Source organism: Fukomys damarensis, unplaced genomic scaffold, assembly GCF_012274545.1.
Source record: "Fukomys damarensis isolate Sample0158 unplaced genomic scaffold, DMR_v1.0_HiC HiC_scaffold_37, whole genome shotgun sequence".
Classification (NCBI taxonomy): Eukaryota; Metazoa; Chordata; class Mammalia; order Rodentia; family Bathyergidae; genus Fukomys; species Fukomys damarensis.
The window spans coordinates 6,707,285-6,723,510 of record NW_022900949.1 but is presented as its reverse complement, the minus strand read 5'-3'; the positions used below and the strand labels follow the sequence as shown (position 1 = coordinate 6,723,510).

The 16,226-nt window shown below is 58.6% G+C and overlaps 2 protein-coding genes across 3 annotated transcripts in view; one reads left to right on the top strand and one right to left on the bottom strand.

Annotated features, from left to right (window-relative positions):
* Positions 1-119: 119 nt before the first annotated feature.
* Prkcsh (protein kinase C substrate 80K-H) lies at positions 120-7,947 on the bottom strand. The gene is made up of 18 exons (XM_033759599.1): positions 7,884-7,947; positions 7,409-7,524; positions 7,155-7,271; positions 6,029-6,124; positions 5,885-5,942; positions 5,218-5,335; positions 4,678-4,946; positions 4,066-4,104; positions 3,970-3,999; positions 3,459-3,537; positions 2,990-3,076; positions 2,678-2,839; positions 2,511-2,607; positions 2,031-2,100; positions 1,664-1,753; positions 1,402-1,476; positions 1,224-1,323; positions 120-1,140 (listed from the first exon to the last, which is right to left on the bottom strand). The coding sequence occupies exons 2-18, from the start codon at positions 7,485-7,487 to the stop codon at positions 994-996; spliced, it is 1,713 nt and encodes a 570-aa protein (XP_033615490.1). The 5' UTR covers positions 7,488-7,524; positions 7,884-7,947; the 3' UTR covers positions 120-993.
* A 466-nt stretch (positions 7,948-8,413) lies between these two features.
* The window catches only part of Ccdc151 (coiled-coil domain containing 151), a 19,425-nt gene continuing 11,612 nt past the window's right edge, over positions 8,414-16,226 (top strand). Inside the window, exons 1-9 of one of the 2 annotated variants that reach the window (XM_010634734.3) lie at positions 8,414-8,809; positions 10,678-10,799; positions 10,875-10,952; positions 12,780-12,950; positions 13,025-13,126; positions 13,207-13,332; positions 14,063-14,185; positions 14,605-14,757; positions 15,975-16,183. In XM_010634734.3, the coding sequence (XP_010633036.1) occupies positions 8,560-8,809; positions 10,678-10,799; positions 10,875-10,952; positions 12,780-12,950; positions 13,025-13,126; positions 13,207-13,332; positions 14,063-14,185; positions 14,605-14,757; positions 15,975-16,183 (1,334 nt within the window). In that variant the 5' untranslated portion in view covers positions 8,414-8,559. The remainder of the gene's footprint in view (positions 8,810-10,677; positions 10,800-10,874; positions 10,953-12,779; positions 12,951-13,024; positions 13,127-13,206; positions 13,333-14,062; positions 14,186-14,604; positions 14,758-15,974; positions 16,184-16,226) is intronic. The other variant, XM_010634735.3, reaches the window with a different exon arrangement.

Sequence of the window (16,226 nt, the reverse complement as noted above, 5' to 3'; positions counted from 1 at the left end):
AAAAACATTTAAAAAAAAAAAAAAAAAAAAAAAAAAAAAAAAAAAAAAAAAAAAAAACCAACCCAATGGAGAACACTTTGCGTTGCGTTTAGACTATTTATTACCAGGATTCCTGGCCTGGCCGCGGTAACAGACTTTTACATGGAATTGTTTAATTATTTGTACTTTTCATGCCAGAAAATAAAAGTTCAGAATCTTAAGGTCTTGCATGATCTGTGCTGGGTGCAGGAGGGCTGGGGTCGGGTCCTGTGGGGTGAGCTGAGGCTGCTGGCCCTGGGTCTGTGAGACAGGGTCTCACCGTCTAGCCCAGGGTGGTCTGGAACTCCTGACCCTCCTGCCTCAGCCTCCTCCGTGTTGGAGTCACAGGCGTGCGCGGCCATGCCAGGCTTGGGTCTGGGTCTCACCTGCCCGCCAGCAGAGGAAACGGGGTGCGTGCCTGACACGCTGCCGGCCCCATGGGGGGTCAGGACCCCCGCATTCGCCTCTGCCCCTCTTGGTTCTGCGTCCCATAAAACAGGGCAGACACGGCCGAGTCTGGGGTAGTCACATTTATTGTTCTAGGTCAGCCGCTCACGGCCCCCACCCGCCGGGGAAGGAGGGGCAGCATGGGGAACAGGGGTGACCCGCCAGGGATGGGGGCTCCTTCATCCCATCTTTGGAGGCCAGCGGGGCCTGGAACATGGCTCAGCCCAGCCAGGGCCCAGGGAGCGGGGCTCGGAGGCCCCCAAGGGTCCCTCGGCAGAGGAGCGGGAGGGACCTAGGAGTCCAGGCCTCGTCCAGAGGGCAGCACTGTGGGGGCCGCCGCCCCGCCTCGCGAGTCTAGGTGGGAGGAAGGGAGTGTGAGGAAGAGGGGAGCGGTGTGGTGTGACGCCCCGCAGCTCGGCTGAGGGTTCGAGGCCAGCCTGGACTACGCAGCAAGACCCTGTCTCCAAACACCCGGCGAGGAAGAGGTGGCCACCGGGACAGCCAGCCCACCTTGGCGGGGCTACGACCCTACAGCTCATCGTGGTCGCTGTCCACGGGCAGTTCGGGGGGTGGCTCTGGGCAGGCGGCCGGCGTGGACAGCTCCATGAGGTACTCGCAGCGGCTGGGCTCAGTGGTGCTGGTGACCACGGTCTCCTTCCCGCACAGCAGGCGCACCTGGGGATAGGACAAAGGCGGACGGGACGCTCACGCAGGGCAGCCGGGTGGGGTCCCCGCAGCCCCATGGGTCAAGCACTCACAGTCGTGGATCGGTTGGGGCCCTGCCAGCAGCCGGTGCCCTGCTCGTACTTCATGGCGCTGAATCTGTTGTGCTCAGGCCCGGCCCATGAGCCCCACGTGCTGTGGAGAATGAGGTGCTGAGCACCAGGCTGGCTGGAGGGACGAGACGGCAGGAGGGGTACAGCCCTGGCCACTTACCCGAGGTTGGTGGGGGAGCCGCCCAGCTTGGGCTTCTGGGAGACCAGTTTGAAGGGGCACAGCCGGTAGATGTATCTGTTGAGAGGAACACATCCACCCCATGACCTGCTGCTTTTCTGGTGTGTGGTACTGAGGACTGACCCCAGGGCCTTTGCACTGAGCTGCATCCCCAACTCTATTTCTTTTCAGATTGTGTCCTGCTAGCCATGGAGGGCAGCCCTAACCCTCAGCCTGTGCCCCAGGACCCCAAGCCCAGACCCACTCGTTGGTGGTGAGCTCATAGCACTGGCTGTACAGGTAGGCGAACTCCCCTTGGGGGCCGAAGTCGAACGAAATCTCCTGCTCCAGGTTCCTGGAAGGAGAGGCCAGGTGCAGAAGAGACAGCAGAGGATGGAAGGGAAACCGTGGCTGACAGAGGACAGCCCAGCCCGAAGGTGGATGGACACCTGAGGGCTGTGTCCCTGCCATCCCTGCCACCTGGGAGCCCTGCTTGCAGAAGCCACGCCCACCAGGGCCCCGGTTGCCTGGGAGATCCCGGGTTACCGCGGCCTCTAGGGAGCAGGTGGCGGCAGGCAGTGGCCAGGAGGGTGGCAGCACCGCTCGGTCTCAGCCAGAGCCGGGCCTGGTACCTGATGGTCTCCTCCATGTCCTTCAAGGACCGCTCGGCCTCCTGGAATTTGCTGCGGGCCTCCTGGGCAGCTGGGGAAAGGGACACGGGTCATGGGCCCGTCCGATGTGGGGGGCTGAGGTGCACGGGCCACAGACACTGGATGGCTGCCTCCAGCCCCAGGGCCTGCTCTGGACAAGGACAGAACTGGGAGCGCTCGGGGCCCTCACCAGCGTAGGGCTGGCCGCACGCACCCCGCTGCTGAGGCGCTACTCCCAGCCTAGCTGGCTCCTGGGGCCACCAGGGGTGACACAAACAAGCCGTACTCCGGGGAGGGGGAGGACACCTGGGGCCAACGGGCAGGACCAGCTTCCCCGGGGCAGAGGCAGGCACAGCCCACGTGCGGCTCTGAGACACAGGGGTCACCTGGGGACGCAGTGAGGACCCCCATGAGGGGCTGCGGTGGGACTGGGGCGCCCTCTCCACCGGGCCGGGGCCTCACCGTCAATGAAGGCCTGTGTCTGCTCATCGTAGGGCAGCATCTTGTCCTCCTCGCTCGGACTGGCCGGCTGCGGGGGCTCAAGCGGGGACGGGGCCTCCTGTGGACGGGGTGCAGTCAGCAAAGGACCCTGCCTGCCGCCCAGCCAGCCCTGCGCCCCGAGCACGCACCTTGGGCTGCTCCCCCGGCACCTCGGAGTCCTGCTCTTCCTCCTCCTCTTCTTCCTCAGCCTCCTCCTCCTCCTCTTCCTCGTCCTCCAAGGGATGGGTCGGCACCGGCGACTGCTCCTCCTTGGGCTCCGTCACCTCCGGGGCAGGGGATGCAGGCAGGGCCTGGCGGGCAGGGGGAACGGGACCGTCGGGCTGTGTACCCCAGGCTCACACCGCAGCGGCCCCAGCACCTCCGCCCCTTCCAGAGGGAGGGAGGGGCCCAGTGGGGGAGCCCGGGTGGCCCAGCTGGCCGGGGTGGCCCTCCCCACACACCTCGGACTGGTATTTGTCCCTGATGCCAGCCCAGACGCGGTCGTAGAAGGAGCTGGCGTGTGTCTGTGTGTCCCCACTGAGCAGGGCCTGCGTGCGAGTCAGGCTGGGGTCAGGACAGGGCCCCCCTGCGCCCCAGTGCCTGGCTCTGAGCTCCTGGGCCTCACTGCGGTGCCAGGCTCGGGCATGCTGGGCCCTGAGCGTCAGTGATCAGGCAAGCAAGGGAGCAAGGTGCTGCAGCCAGAGGGAAGTGGTTCAGGCTGAGCAGAGGCATGGGCAGAGGGCGAGAGACCAAGAGGGACAGAGCAGTGGGAGCGGCCAGGGACGGACAGAGGGACGGGCAGGAGCAGGCTGGCAGGACGAGGGAGGGCAGCTGCGACAGGAAGGGCGTGGGTGTCCCCTCTCAGACGGCCGGCAGGAGAACCTCCCACCGCCGGCCCGCGCCCGCTCCTGCCCTGGGATCACCCGGCACCTGGGCCTCCCCCTCAGACAGCGTCCCGTCGCCATCTGTGTCCAGCTCTGGGTGGGTCTGCAGCTCGGCCACCGAGACCCTGTGGGAAGACAGCAGGGGAAGGACCTGGCTCCCGGCCGGCTGCCCAGCGGGGCGTGGGCACCACGAGACCCACAGGCTCCTCTGGGCCAGGGCCACCCAGAAGCTCCCCGGGACCTCAGGTCGAGGGGGGACTGGGACGGGGGGTAACACGCAGCGCCGGGACCCCGTCACCCAAACCCTGTCCGCTGACCCCCCAACCTGACTTCCTCCCTCACTGCCCAACACAGCCACTGTCCACGGCCCCACGCCCCCCCCAGCGAAGCCCAGTACCCACGCCAGCCGCCGCCCGTCCTGTACCCAAACCAGCACCGAGCGGTCCCTCTGAAGACCCCTGCTCCTCAGGCCTGGGCTCCCCTGTGCCCCTCGTCCCGACAGCACCCCCACCCGTGGAGGCGGGGCCGGGGTGCCGACCGCGGCAAGAGACACCTACACCCCGTCCATGTCGTCGTCCAGCTCCCTTCTGTGGGGGGCGGGCGACTGTTACCCTGGGCCCCAGCGCCACCCCAGAACCAGAACCGGCTCGCACAGCGCATCTGGCCCGATGACGATGGCGCTGGGGATGCCGCTGGGGACAAGATGACAGAGGTCCCTGCCCTCTGAGGGGAGGACAGGTGACGGAGCCCAGCGGGGCAGCACAACAGGGGAAGTCGGTAGGCAGGGCTGGGGATGTGGGGCCAGCGGATGGAGACCCGGGCTCGGGCAGAACGAACGCTTTACCTCAAGTGACACAGAACCCACCTGCTCCTCCCCAGCCCCAGCCGGTCTGGACCAGCACACAGCGCCTCAGGGCCTGGACCCCCAGCCAGCCTGCTCCCCAGTGGCCAGGGGAGACTGGGGCCACCCAAGCCAGAGACCGTCCTGCCTCTGCTCAGAACCTCAGGCTCGCCAGCATGCAGCCTCTGGGGCCTGAACTGCCCGGCCCAGCGGCAACACCACCCTTGTGTCCCCCCAGTTCTGCCTCATTCGTCACTCCATCCCCCTGAAAGAGCTGCACCCTAAACAGCAGACCCAAAGCCGGGCATGGCGCCCGTGCCTGTTAAACCGACTGAGGCGGGAGGGTCCCAAGTTCCAGTCCCACCTGGGTAATCAGAGACTTAGGGAGATCTTGTCTCGAAATTTAAAAATGGAAAAAAAAGGCTAGAGACGGAGCTCAGTATAAAGGTTCTGAGTCCAAAGAGGAACACGGAAGACGAGACGCCCCGGAAAAATCCCACCGAAGACTGGCGGCAGAGTGGAGTGGAACCTCCCGGGCCGGCCACCTCCGACTGCCCGCCTACCCTCCCACAGCCTGCGGTGCTGCTCCTTGGCCTCCTGCTCCGGCTTCTCAGCCTCTTCCTTCAAAGCCCGCAGCGCCTCCACCTGGTCTTCCAGAGACTTCTTTCCGGCCTGTAGCTCGGTGAGCTTTCTCTAGACGGGCGGAAGGCAGGAGACGGGCTCGCCTCGGCTCTCCTCCTCCTCCGCTGGGCACCTCCCTGGCTCCACACCCCTTTGGGGCTGTGACCCTCACGACAGATCCATCTCTCCAGGTGCCCCCGGGATGTGGGTCCCTGGACCCGCTGGACGGAAACCTTCGTGCCTCAAGGTAGCTGAGAAAACTACGTGTAGCACCGATATTTTGAACCAGGGTCTTGCTAAGTGACCCGGGCTCAGGTCACTTCCACCTCCGGGACGCCCTCACCTGCTTCTCCTCCCGGGCCTTCTTCCAGTCCTCAATCAGGATCTTCTTCAGGCGGAACCCCTCACGGGTGACCTCGGCCATTTGCTGCAGGGACTCCCTCTCCTTGCGGCCCTTCTCTCTGGGGTGGAGGGAGTCACACGGGCACCATCGGGGCGCTCAGGGCCCACCTGCCAACCCACCCTTCAGGCATCAGGCTAGGAAAGATGAGATGGCAAACCCTCCACTGACCCCAGGCCCTTGTTCCTGACTCCCAGCCCAACAGGGAATCTGGCCACTAAGTGTGTAATGCTCAATCCACCCTTAGATCTGAGATGGAAAAAATGTAAAAAACCCAGGTGCTGTGATGCATGTCTGTCATCCCAGCACTACAGGAGGCTGAGGCAGGAGGATCTCAAGTTTGAACACATATGAAAACGTTAAAAACAAAGACAGAAGACAACCACCCCCCCAAAAAAAAAACATAAAAGGGCTAGGGATATAGCTCAGTGCAAAGGCCCTGGGTTCAATCCCCAATCTCTCTCTCACAAACACACACACACACAGAGAAGAGCAGCAGAAAATGGAGCCTCGTAACTCATGGGGTGAAGCCAAGCCAGATGCCGGAGTGGCGAGAGGAAAGGAGAGGAGGGGAGAGAAGAGGACAGGACAGGACTGTCACCCCACGTACTTGCAGGTATTCTCACAGACCCTTCCGCTGTTGTACTCGTCCGTCCCATCGCAGCAGTCTGAGGCAGAGGCGGTGAGATCAGCGCTGCCAGCGCCGCCACCCTCCAGCCACCACCCCTGCCCTAGTCCTAGGACCCCGACTCACCACAGATGCCATCATTGACGAGGCTGGACGGGATGTACAGGGGTTTGTAGCCAGTGTTGGTGCAGTGGAAGCTGCCATTAGGACAGGCGGCCGTGCCTGGGTGGGGTCAGGAGGGAAAGTTTCCTAAGGTCACCGAGGGCCAGGCACGGCCTAGCATCCACCCATACACACGGCCCCAACCCACAGGCAGACAGAGGGCCAGAAAGGTGAGAATAATGCCAGGCACAGTGGCGCACGCCTATCACTCCAGCTCCGGAGGGGCTGAGGCAGGAGGCCCACCTGGGCTATACAATGAGACCCAGTCTCAAAACACCAAAGCACCGGAAAAACCCAAGGAAACAAAAAGCCACACCTTGGGGCCCTAAAACAAAATCCTCCTTGTAAGCCCCTTCAAAAAAGTCAGGCAGCTCCCCCTACTTGTTTTCCCCTTTTCTTTTTTGGTTCCAGGAATCAAACTCAGGCCATCACACTCGCCAGGCAGGCACTGCGCCACTGAGCTACATCTCCCACCTTAGTACATTTGGGGCTCTTGTTCTGGGTTTTTTTTGCTTTTTTGAGACAGAGTCTCACTATGTAGTTGACCTGGATCTCACTATGTAGCCCAGGCTGGTCTCAAACCAGCAGCGATCCTCCTGCCTCAGCCTCCCAAGTGCTGGGATTACAGGTCTGCACCACCACTCCCGGCTTGATTTTTTTTTTACTTTTTTTGGTATTGGGAATTGAACTCAGGACCCTGCACTTGCCAGGGAGGTGTGGTGCCACTGAGCTAAACCCCTGGCCCTACTTTGATGACTGTCCTCTGCCAGCCTGCCCTAGCTCCACCCCCACCCACCTGGGAGTCTGAGCAGGCAGCCCTCCCACCTGCACCTGCTTCATGGTTCACTGGAAGCCCCACCTCCAGAAGCCTTCGTGCTTGATTTGGTGGTAACTGATAAGGTCGTCACAACGACCTGATCTCTTCTTCTTTTTCTTTTTGGAAGCAGAGACAGTGCTGGGGTTGGAACCAGGCCCTCATGCATGCTAAACAAATGGAGGACCATTTCCATTTCAGCCCTCTCTGCAGGGAGCCAGGGCAGGGCAGGGCCTGGGTGTCCACTGCTCAGGAATGAACCCACAGAGAGCTCACCCGGCTCGTCTGAGCCATCCTTGCAGTCACAGTAGTCATCGTTGACTTGATCAAAAGGGATCGTGGCCGAGCCGTCCAGGCAGGTGAAAGGCTTGGACTCGTCATAGAAGTGATGGTCTAGGGAGAAAAGTGAATACCACGTGGGTCTCCAATGCCACCACCAGTTTCACACTGCAGGGAAACTGAGGCAAAAGGCTCCTCAGGTCCGTCCCAGGTCCCTCCCTCCATCCCCAGCCAGGGACCGCAGGACTCACTAGTGAGGGAGACACCCCGGGGCCTCTTGACCTCCACAGCCCAGCAGAGAGGCAGCATCAGCAACATCAGTAGCAACATCACGCGCGGGGCTCCCGGCTCTGTGGGAGGAAGCGGGCTGCGGGAGATGCGGGGATCCACGCCAGGACGTGAGCAGGGAACCGCGTCGGGGTCAGGGGCCAGCTCCACTCAACTGGACTCCACTATTTTAGGGCAATGATCGCTCTCTTCGTTTCCGACGTAGGATTAGGAAACAGGGGTCCCCCAAGTCCTGGCCAGCACAGGAAAGTCTCACTCGGCTCAAATCAATCGTGGAGAACTCAAAATCTTCGCTCACCGCGCCAGAGCGGAGTGGACAACTCAGTTCCCGCCTTAAACCCAAGGGCTTCGTAGTTTCCTCTACCCCCTCACACACACCCTTTAGCTGGCCCCTCTATGAAATTAAGGTGCTTTCCTACCCGTTAGTTCATCACCTACATGAGGCCGAGGCAAAGGTCGATATCCGCCGCACACCCCTTCAGCCCAGCGGCCACGGTTCCTGCTACAGAAAGAAAGCGGAAGTGCCTGAGATGCGTCACTTCCTTTCGCGAGCCGCTCGCAGGGAACGGCGGTTCCGTGTCGCCATGTTGAGAGTGGCAAATGTACAGGTGCCGGAATTGAGACGGCCATCTTGGGTAGGACTGTGAAACCTTAGAAAGGATAGATCTAAAGACTTGCGCTTAATGGCGGTGCAACCAGCCTCCATCTTGAGAGTGGCGGCTTCCGCAGCCGGAAAAGAAAGTTCTTGAAAAATGCCCGCGAACCTCACCCCCGCTTGCTAGGGCGAGAAAGGAAATAAGATGAACACGTGACCTCGAAGTACCCTCCTTCACCCTTTGCATCTGCAGCAAGGCTCTGCCCCACAACCTGCTGGGCCCTCCCCTTTGCACCTTACTAGCCAATGAGAGTGGCACGCTAGTGGTCTCCATGGGAACGCTGGAGGGAGGCGGGGGAGGCGGTTACTTAGCAACCGGGAGATGCTGAGAGGCCCAGGGAAGCGGTCGGAAAGTGCACACCCAGAGCCTGAGGAAGCCGAACTGACCGATCCCAGACAGGGGCGGCCAGTTTTTCGCTGCTCCCCTCACCCCTAGGGACTTCTGGCCCCAACCCAATCATGACGTCTCCCCTGTGTAGGGCGGCCTCTGCCAGTGCAGTGTCTTCTCAAGATCAGGCTTTGATGCCCTCTTCCAAAGCCAAGGGCATTAAGGCTCTGGCCAAGCAGGGCCACCCCGAAGGCAAGGGCTCGGTGCGGGCACAGGCCTGGCCCCCGCTCCATTCCAAGGCGGTGCTCCGCCGTCGCAGTCCGGCGAAGACTGCTGTGCACACACAGGTGGTTGAGTTACAAAGGAAGATCCAGCTCTTGGGTAAGATGGCTCCAGAGGGCACAGCGGGGTCAGGGGTCAACAGTGTCTACCCAGGCTGCTGGCCAGGCACGGGTGACCAAAGCCTTAGGTCATGCATCTTGATGACCAGTTTTGGAAGTAGAAAAACTCATACTTTTTCATGGTTTATTTTATCTCTCCTCAAACTTCTGAGCTCAGAACTGACTGGAGTGTATTTCATATTTCCTATATTTCAGCTTCTCTGCCATGCAAGCGGTGGTGAAAAGAATAGGTTCTAGCGCCAGATTTTCTGAGTTCAAAACTTGCTCTGTACAATAGCTTGACCTGGGGGAACTAAGACTGCACTCATTGCTGTCAGTGTTTCCATCTATAAAATAGGGATTGGTGAACTCAAGAGGCTGAGGCAAGAAGATGGCAAGTTTGAGCCCACCCTAGGTAACTTGGTGAGATGCTGGCACAAAATAAAAAATGAAGAGGGTTAGACAGCTGGGTATAGTGGCACAAGCCTGCAATCCCAGCACTCAGGAGGCTGAGGCAGGAGAATTGAAGGCAGCCTAGGCTACCCAGTGAGTTAATGGCCAGCCTGGGCTCCATAGCAAGAACAAAAAAATTTTTTAATAAAAATAAAAAGGGCTGGGGATCTAGCTAAGTGCAAAGGCTTTTGCTTTGTTTTGTTTTGTGAGACAGGGTCTCACTGTGGAGCCCAGGCTGGCCTCGAACTCACAGCGATCCTCCTGCCTCAGCCTTCCAAGTACTGACATTACAGAGGTGCACCACCCTACCCAGCAAAGGCCTTGAGTTCAATCCCCAGTACTAAAGGAGAGAGACGGAGAGGGAGACAGAGACAGAGGAGAGTGACAGTGACACTACTAAATTTGAAAAGGGGAAAGTACTCAGAACAGTGTCGCCTAGTAAAGTACTATGAAGTAAAAGTCAGTGTTTCTCATAGCTGTGGGCAGTTTGACCCTTCCCAGGGCCATGTGGCAATGGCTGCAGACATTTCTGCTTTCTATTATTTGAGGACGTGTCTAGGGTGCGGGTTAGGGTGCTGTTCACAGTTCTGTGAGGCCTGGGACAGCTCCCCACAGCAAAGAATTATCCCACCCCGGAGTTGGTTATGGATGTTTGGGAAATCCCAGTATGTAAGTCACTGATGTTGTCATTATTATTATCATTTTATTTTACTTTTTTTGGGGGGGAGGTCCCAGGGATTGAACTCAGGACCTCGCACTTGCACGGTAGGCGAGGTGGGCACGGTGCCACTGAACCACTGAAATCCCCAGGTTTTTGAGAGGATCTCACTATGTAGCCCAGGCTGGCCTCAAACTTGTGGCCACACTAGGCTTTAGGAGACAGGGTCTCACTATGTAGTTGAGACTGACCTGGAACTCACAGCGATCTTCCTGCCTCAACCTCCCAAGTGCTGGGATTATAGGTGCGCACCACCACGCCCAGCCTGGTTGGTTTTTTTATTTTTCTTTTTTGTACCGGGGATTGAACTCTGGTCCTTGTGCTTGCAAAGCAGGCAGTGGAACCACTGAGCTAAATCAATCTCTGGCCCCAGGGATTCATTCTTGCTAGGCAAGTGCCCTACCACTGAGCCACACCTAAACCCACTGGGTTTGCTTTTAATTGACATGATAATTATAGACAGCTTTACCAGCGTGGTGGCCCAGGCCTGTAATCTCAGCATTTACTCAGGAGGCTGAGGCAGGAGGATCGCCATGAGTTCAAGACCAGCCTGAGCTACATAGCAAAACCCTGTCTCAAAAAAACAAAAACAATCCATCAAAATATGAAGCTGCTGAGTGCACAAATTACTCTTCTCCGGGAGGTGACACACCTGCCCAGTGATGCCGGGCTTGTGTCTGTCCCCTCGCCGGCCCCAGAGGGTGACCGGAAGGCCTTCTACGAGAACTCCCAGTGGAACCTTAAGAAGAACCAGGAGGCCATCAGCCAGCTCCGCGAGGAGACCAAGGCTCTCCGGGGGCAGCTAGCAGACCTGCTGCAGGTAAGCACAGGGAGGCGGGCGGGACTCCCGGGGACACACAGAGGGGATGAGGGCTGACCGGGCCTCTCCTCACAGGGGGACGAGAAAGTGGTACAGGCAGTCATTCAAGAGTGGAAGGAAGAAACACCGTACCTGAAGAACAGGATGGCCCAGGTTTGCCAGCCCCTCCCCGAGACCGCCACGCTGGGCCCCTTCCTTCCAACCCCTCCCAGCCAGCCGTCAGGCATTTTGCTCGATCCACGAAATCTTCATTGAATTCCTTCTTTTAGAGTTTGAGGCCAGACTGGGAAACATAGTGAGACACCTGCATCAAATAAGACAGATCACGCTCTCCTTCCAAGCAGCTCATACCTTAGTCAAGAAAACTGGCCAGTCTTTAACAACTGTGGTCCCAGCTACGGAGGAGGCTGAGGCAGGAAAACTGCTTGTGCTCAGGAGTTTGAGGCCAATCTGCCCAACACAAAGGACCTGTCTCCAACCCATCTCTTTAAAAAAATATATAAACAAACAAAAAAGCCAGGCACAGTGGTGCAGATCAGTAATCCCAGCTGCTCGAGAAGCTGAGGCAGGAGGATAGCAAGGTTGAGGCCAGCCTGGGCAATAGAGTAAGACATGGTCTCAAAATAAAAAAATAAATCTTACTGGGCACATACCTGTAATCAGAGCACTTTCGGAGGCTGAGGCAGGAGGGTCGCAAGCTCAAGTCCTGCCTGCAGTTTAGTGAGACTGTTTCAAAAGAAAAAATAAAAGGGGCCGAGGACTTATCTTGTGGCAGAACCTCAAAGGGCTTGATCTCCAGTACCACAAAAGAATAAATAAAAGTAAAAATCACTGGGGGTGAGGCTCAGTGGTACAGCACCTCCCTAGCATGTGTGAGGCCCCAGCTTCCATCCCTAGCACTGCAAAACAAACAAAGAAACAACAACAACAAAAAAGCCAAGTGCCCCTAACAGAGGGAAGCACCGTGCAAAGGTCCTGAGACACAGGCAAGCTTGGGGTGTTGGAGATCCGGGTGCTGGCCAGCATGGCTGGAGAAGACCGAGCAAGGGAGCTCTTCTCTGTTGGATCCTGCAGCAGGCTTCGCTTCTCGTGTGGATTTTTTTTTTTTTTCTTTAAGGCAGAGTCTTGCTATGTAATTCTGGCTTATACTCACTATGTAGCCCAGGCTGGCTTTGGACTGACAGATCCTCCTGCCTCAGCCTCCCAAGTGCTCAGATTACAGGTGTGTGTATCACCATGCCCAGCCGGATGTGGCTTTATACCAAGAATCAGAAATGCAAAATGAACTTCAAGGAGGCTAGAGAGAGGCCAGGAAGAGGTCACCCAGATACAGGATGGTTGAGGGAAAGAGGTATCTCCAGGGAGACCCCACACAGATTCCAGAGGGACTGCTGACCCATGGGATGTGGGTGGGACGGAAAAGGTGAGAATCACACAAAGGTTTGGGTTGCGTTTGTGTTTGGCGCCGGGAACACGAGCACACACTTGCTCCACACACACTGTAACCCCTGAGCTCCACCATGTGGGGTTTTGAGCTGGAGTAGTGGGCTAACGGGGCTGCGGTGTGTGTTGTGATGATGGTGGAGTCTTACATCCGGAAGAAAGTGTGCATGGGACAAAGCCTGCAGGGTAGCCAGGCCTGGTGGCACACGCCTGAGATCCCAGCATTCTAGGAGGCTGAGGCAGGCGGGTTTGCAAGTTTGAGCCCAGCCTGGGTGACTTAGGGAGACCCTGTTGTCTTACAATAAAGAAGAGAGAGGCCTGGAGATGTAGCTCAGTGGGAAGGCCCTGTTCAATCCCCAGTACCAAGAAAAGAGACTGAAATCGGAGACTAAGTTGGAAATGAGTGGCTTTTAGGGCCCCGAGGCTGTGTAAGATCACAGTAGGACAGTCAGGAAACTGAGCGCCCAGCAGAGGGAGGCGGCAGGCAGGGGGCGGGTCGATGCTGAGCCGGAAGCTCTTGCCCCGGCCCACCCACAGCAGGCCCTGGAGCACCTGGACCACCAGCTGAGCGGGAAGGTGAAGCAGCTGAATGCCCTGAGACACCAGGTGGTGCTGCGACAGAGGCGGCTGGATGAGCTGCAGCTGCAGGAGGGCCTGCGCCAGCTGGAGATGGCCGAGGCACAGGACAGCAACACAGAGATGGCCAAGGTGGGGCCGAGGGCCCGAGGGACCCGGGGACAGGCGGGGCCCAGGGGAGACCCAGCCTTGCCCTGCCGCCCTAGACCATGCGGAACCTGGAGAACCGGCTGGAGAAGGCCCGCATGAAGGCGGAGGAGGCCGAGCACATCACTGGCGTATACCTGCAGCTCAAGGCCTATCTCCAGGTACCCAGGGAGGGGCAGCCCAGGAGGCGGAGGCCAGGCTGCTGGGACAGCAGTCATGGCTGGCCCATCCTGTGCCCCAGGAGGAGGCCCTCACCCTGGGGAAGCAGCTGGACATCATGGAGGCTGAGGTGGTGAAGACCAAGCAGGAGGTGCAGGAACTGCACGCAGTGAACCAAGAGGCCATCAATGCCCGGGACATTGCCAAGGTGCCGGGGTCGCCTGTCCTGGGGGGCTTGGGGGTGCGGCTCAGTAGTGAGCGCTTGCCCAGCATTCATGAAACCCTGGGTGCCATCACCAGCACCCCCTCCCAAAAAAAAAAAGAAAAGAAAGGAAATCCTGAGCTGGGCGTGATGGCACACGCCTATAATCCCAGCACTCCAGAGGCTGAGGCAGGAGGATCACTGTGAGTTCGAGACCAACCTGGGCTACATAGTGAGTTCCAGGTCAGTCTCCACTACATAGTGAGACCCTGTCTCAAAAAAAAAAAGAAAAAAAAAAAAAAAAGAAAAGAAAGGAAATCCTGAGCTGGGCGCGATGGCACACGCCTATAATCCCAGCACTCCAGAGGCTGAGGCAGGAGGATCACTGTGAGTTCGAGACCAACCTGGGCTACATAGTGAGTTCCAGGTCAGTCTCCACTACATAGTGAGACCCTGTCTCAAAAAAAAAAAGAAAAAAAAAAAAAAAAAAAAAAAAAGGAAAGGAAAGGAAATCTGGGCGTGGTGGTGCACACCTGTGATCCCAGCACTCCGGAGGCTGAGGCAGGAGGATCTCTGTGAGTTCAAGACCAGTCTGGGCTACACAGTGAGTTCAAGACTACCCTGAACTACATAGCAAGACCCTGTTTCAAAAAAATAAATGAATAAAGATACCACACTCCAGCTATGTAGACCTGTTAGGTATCAGCTCCCCCTCACCCGACTGCCTGCCCTGCAGAACCAGCTGCAGTACCTGGAGGAGAAGGTGATCCGAGAGCGCAAGAAGCGCGAGCTGTACATATCTGACTGCAAGAAGCGCGCAGAGGAGAAAAAACTCCAGAACGAGCGCATGGAGCGCAAGGTGGGCACAAGGAGGGGGCAGGGCTTCAATCAGCCCAAGCCACCCGCGGCCTGGCCTGGCCTGGGCCCAGCCCCGCCCCTACTCGGCACGGACCTTTCCTGTGTTTGGACTTTCTCCAGGCCCCACCCCTCCATGGCTCCGCCCACTCTGCGGGGGGCCACGCTGTCTTTCCCTCCCCTCCCACCTCCGACGCAGCCTCTCGGCCTCGATTCCTGAGGACCCGCCCCTGCCCTGGCCCCGCCCCTCTGCCCCGGCTCTGACGCCCGCCCTAGTCCAGTCCAGCTGACCCACGCCGGGGTGCCCTTACTGACCCCAGGCCTTGGCCCAGCTCCCTTCCCCTCCCCCACTCGTCCTCCGCGCCAAGTCCTGTTCCCAGCAGCTGCGCCTGGCTTCGACCTCACCCCCTCCCCTGGGAGCAGACCCAGCGCGATCACCTGCTGCTGCAGTCGGAGGACACGATCCAAGACCACCAGCACGCCAAGGAGGAGGAGCTGCGGCAGCGCTGGACCATGTACCAGATGGAAGTGACCTTCAGCAAGGTCAAGGACGCCACCGGCGCGGCTGAAACACACGTGAGCGCCACCCTCCGCCCCTAGACGCGCCCAAGCCAGGCCTAGCAAACCCTGCCTGCCCTTAAGTCTGCAGCACACAAACCCGCTCTCTTCTCGAAAGACGTCCCTTACCCCTCCAGCTGCCGCCCAGTTTCTCTGCTGCACTTCCCAGCGAAGCCTAGGAGAGCTGTCTACACTCGACTGTCATCTCCTGTCTTTCCGTACTTCACCTCTGTTTTCGAGGCAAGGTCTCACTCTATAACCCAGGCTGACCTCGAATGCGCAGAGATCCTCCTGCCTCTGCCTTCTGCTAGGGTGACAGGCATGTGCCGCCATGCCCGGCCTTGCACTTAACTCCTTTGGCAAAGGAGAACTGGGACTCGTGTCTGTCCTGTGTCCACAGCTCCACCTGGGACGCTGCTATCACACAGCAGAATCTCTAGGGCCACCCTCAGACCCTGCTCTGGGTAGTCGGTACACTTTACTCTACAGTCTTCAGCTGATCTCCCAGCCAGGCTCTCCCTTTGGGTTCTCTGCAGCCCCCACTCCTCCCTCAGGGTCGATGCCTAAGAGATCTGGGATGCCGGCCGGGACTAAGGTGTAGCCCCTACCTGGGAGGAGCTGGGCGGAGCTGATTGCTGCCCAGGCACATGGTATTTCCTTGGGCCAGACTAACCCCCCAGAAGTTACTGGCTGATTTCCGTGGACTCGGATTTTTTTTTCCTTTCGGTACCAGGGATTGAACTCAGGACCTTGTGCTTTTGAGGCAAGCGCAGTGCCACTGAGCTAAAATCCCAGCACCCCCAGATTTTTAAACTATGGAGCAGGAAGAGCCCCAGAAAAACAATTTGTCAGGGGCTACAGCACCTTCAGGCAGCCCTGAGCCTGAAACCACACAGACCATGGAAGTCGTCCCTAAGCAATATTCACCAACTGTCATCTCGGCACTCTGGGAGGCTGAGGCAAGAGAATGATAAGTCCGAGCCCAATCAGGGCCACTAGGTGACTTAGTAAAACCCTATCTCAAAATAAGTGAAAAAGGGCTGGGAGGGCCGGGGATTTAGCTTAGTGGTTCCGGCGCCTGCCTCGCAAGCACAAGGACCTGAGTTCTATCCCCGGTACCAAAGGGGGGGGGGCTAGAGACGCAGATCAGTGCCAAGGCCCTGTGTTCAGTTCCCAATATTGCCAAATCACAAGTAAAACAACCCCAGCCTGGACCTCACGTCCGGGATGGGCAGGTGCCCGCGCCTCTCTGCCCTGGCTCTGATGGGCTGGACGGCCCGCAGTCCGTGGTGCGAAGGTTCCTGGCCCAGGGCTACACGTTCGCGCAGCTGGAGGCCCTTAAGAAGGAGACAGAGCAGGCGCTGGTGAAGCTCAAGGAGGAGAAGCGTCGGCTGCAGCGGGAGCTCGAAAACCTCAAATACTCCGGGGAGGCCACCAGGGTGAGGTGAGGCCGCGATGCTCCCGGGGGGGTGGGGTGGGGGGTGTGT

Coding starts and splice junctions, on each gene's coding strand:
- Prkcsh (XM_033759599.1), bottom strand. CDS start 7,487: ATGTTGCTACTGATGTTGCTGATGCTGCCTCTCTGCTGGGCTGTGGAG. Junction 4,947..5,217: donor AGGCCCGGGAGGAGAAGCAG/GTGAGGGCGTCC, acceptor CCGCCCGTCTAG/AGAAAGCTCACCGAGCTACA. Junction 1,477..1,663: donor TATGAGCTCACCACCAACGA/GTGGGTCTGGGC, acceptor TCCTCTCAACAG/ATACATCTACCGGCTGTGCC.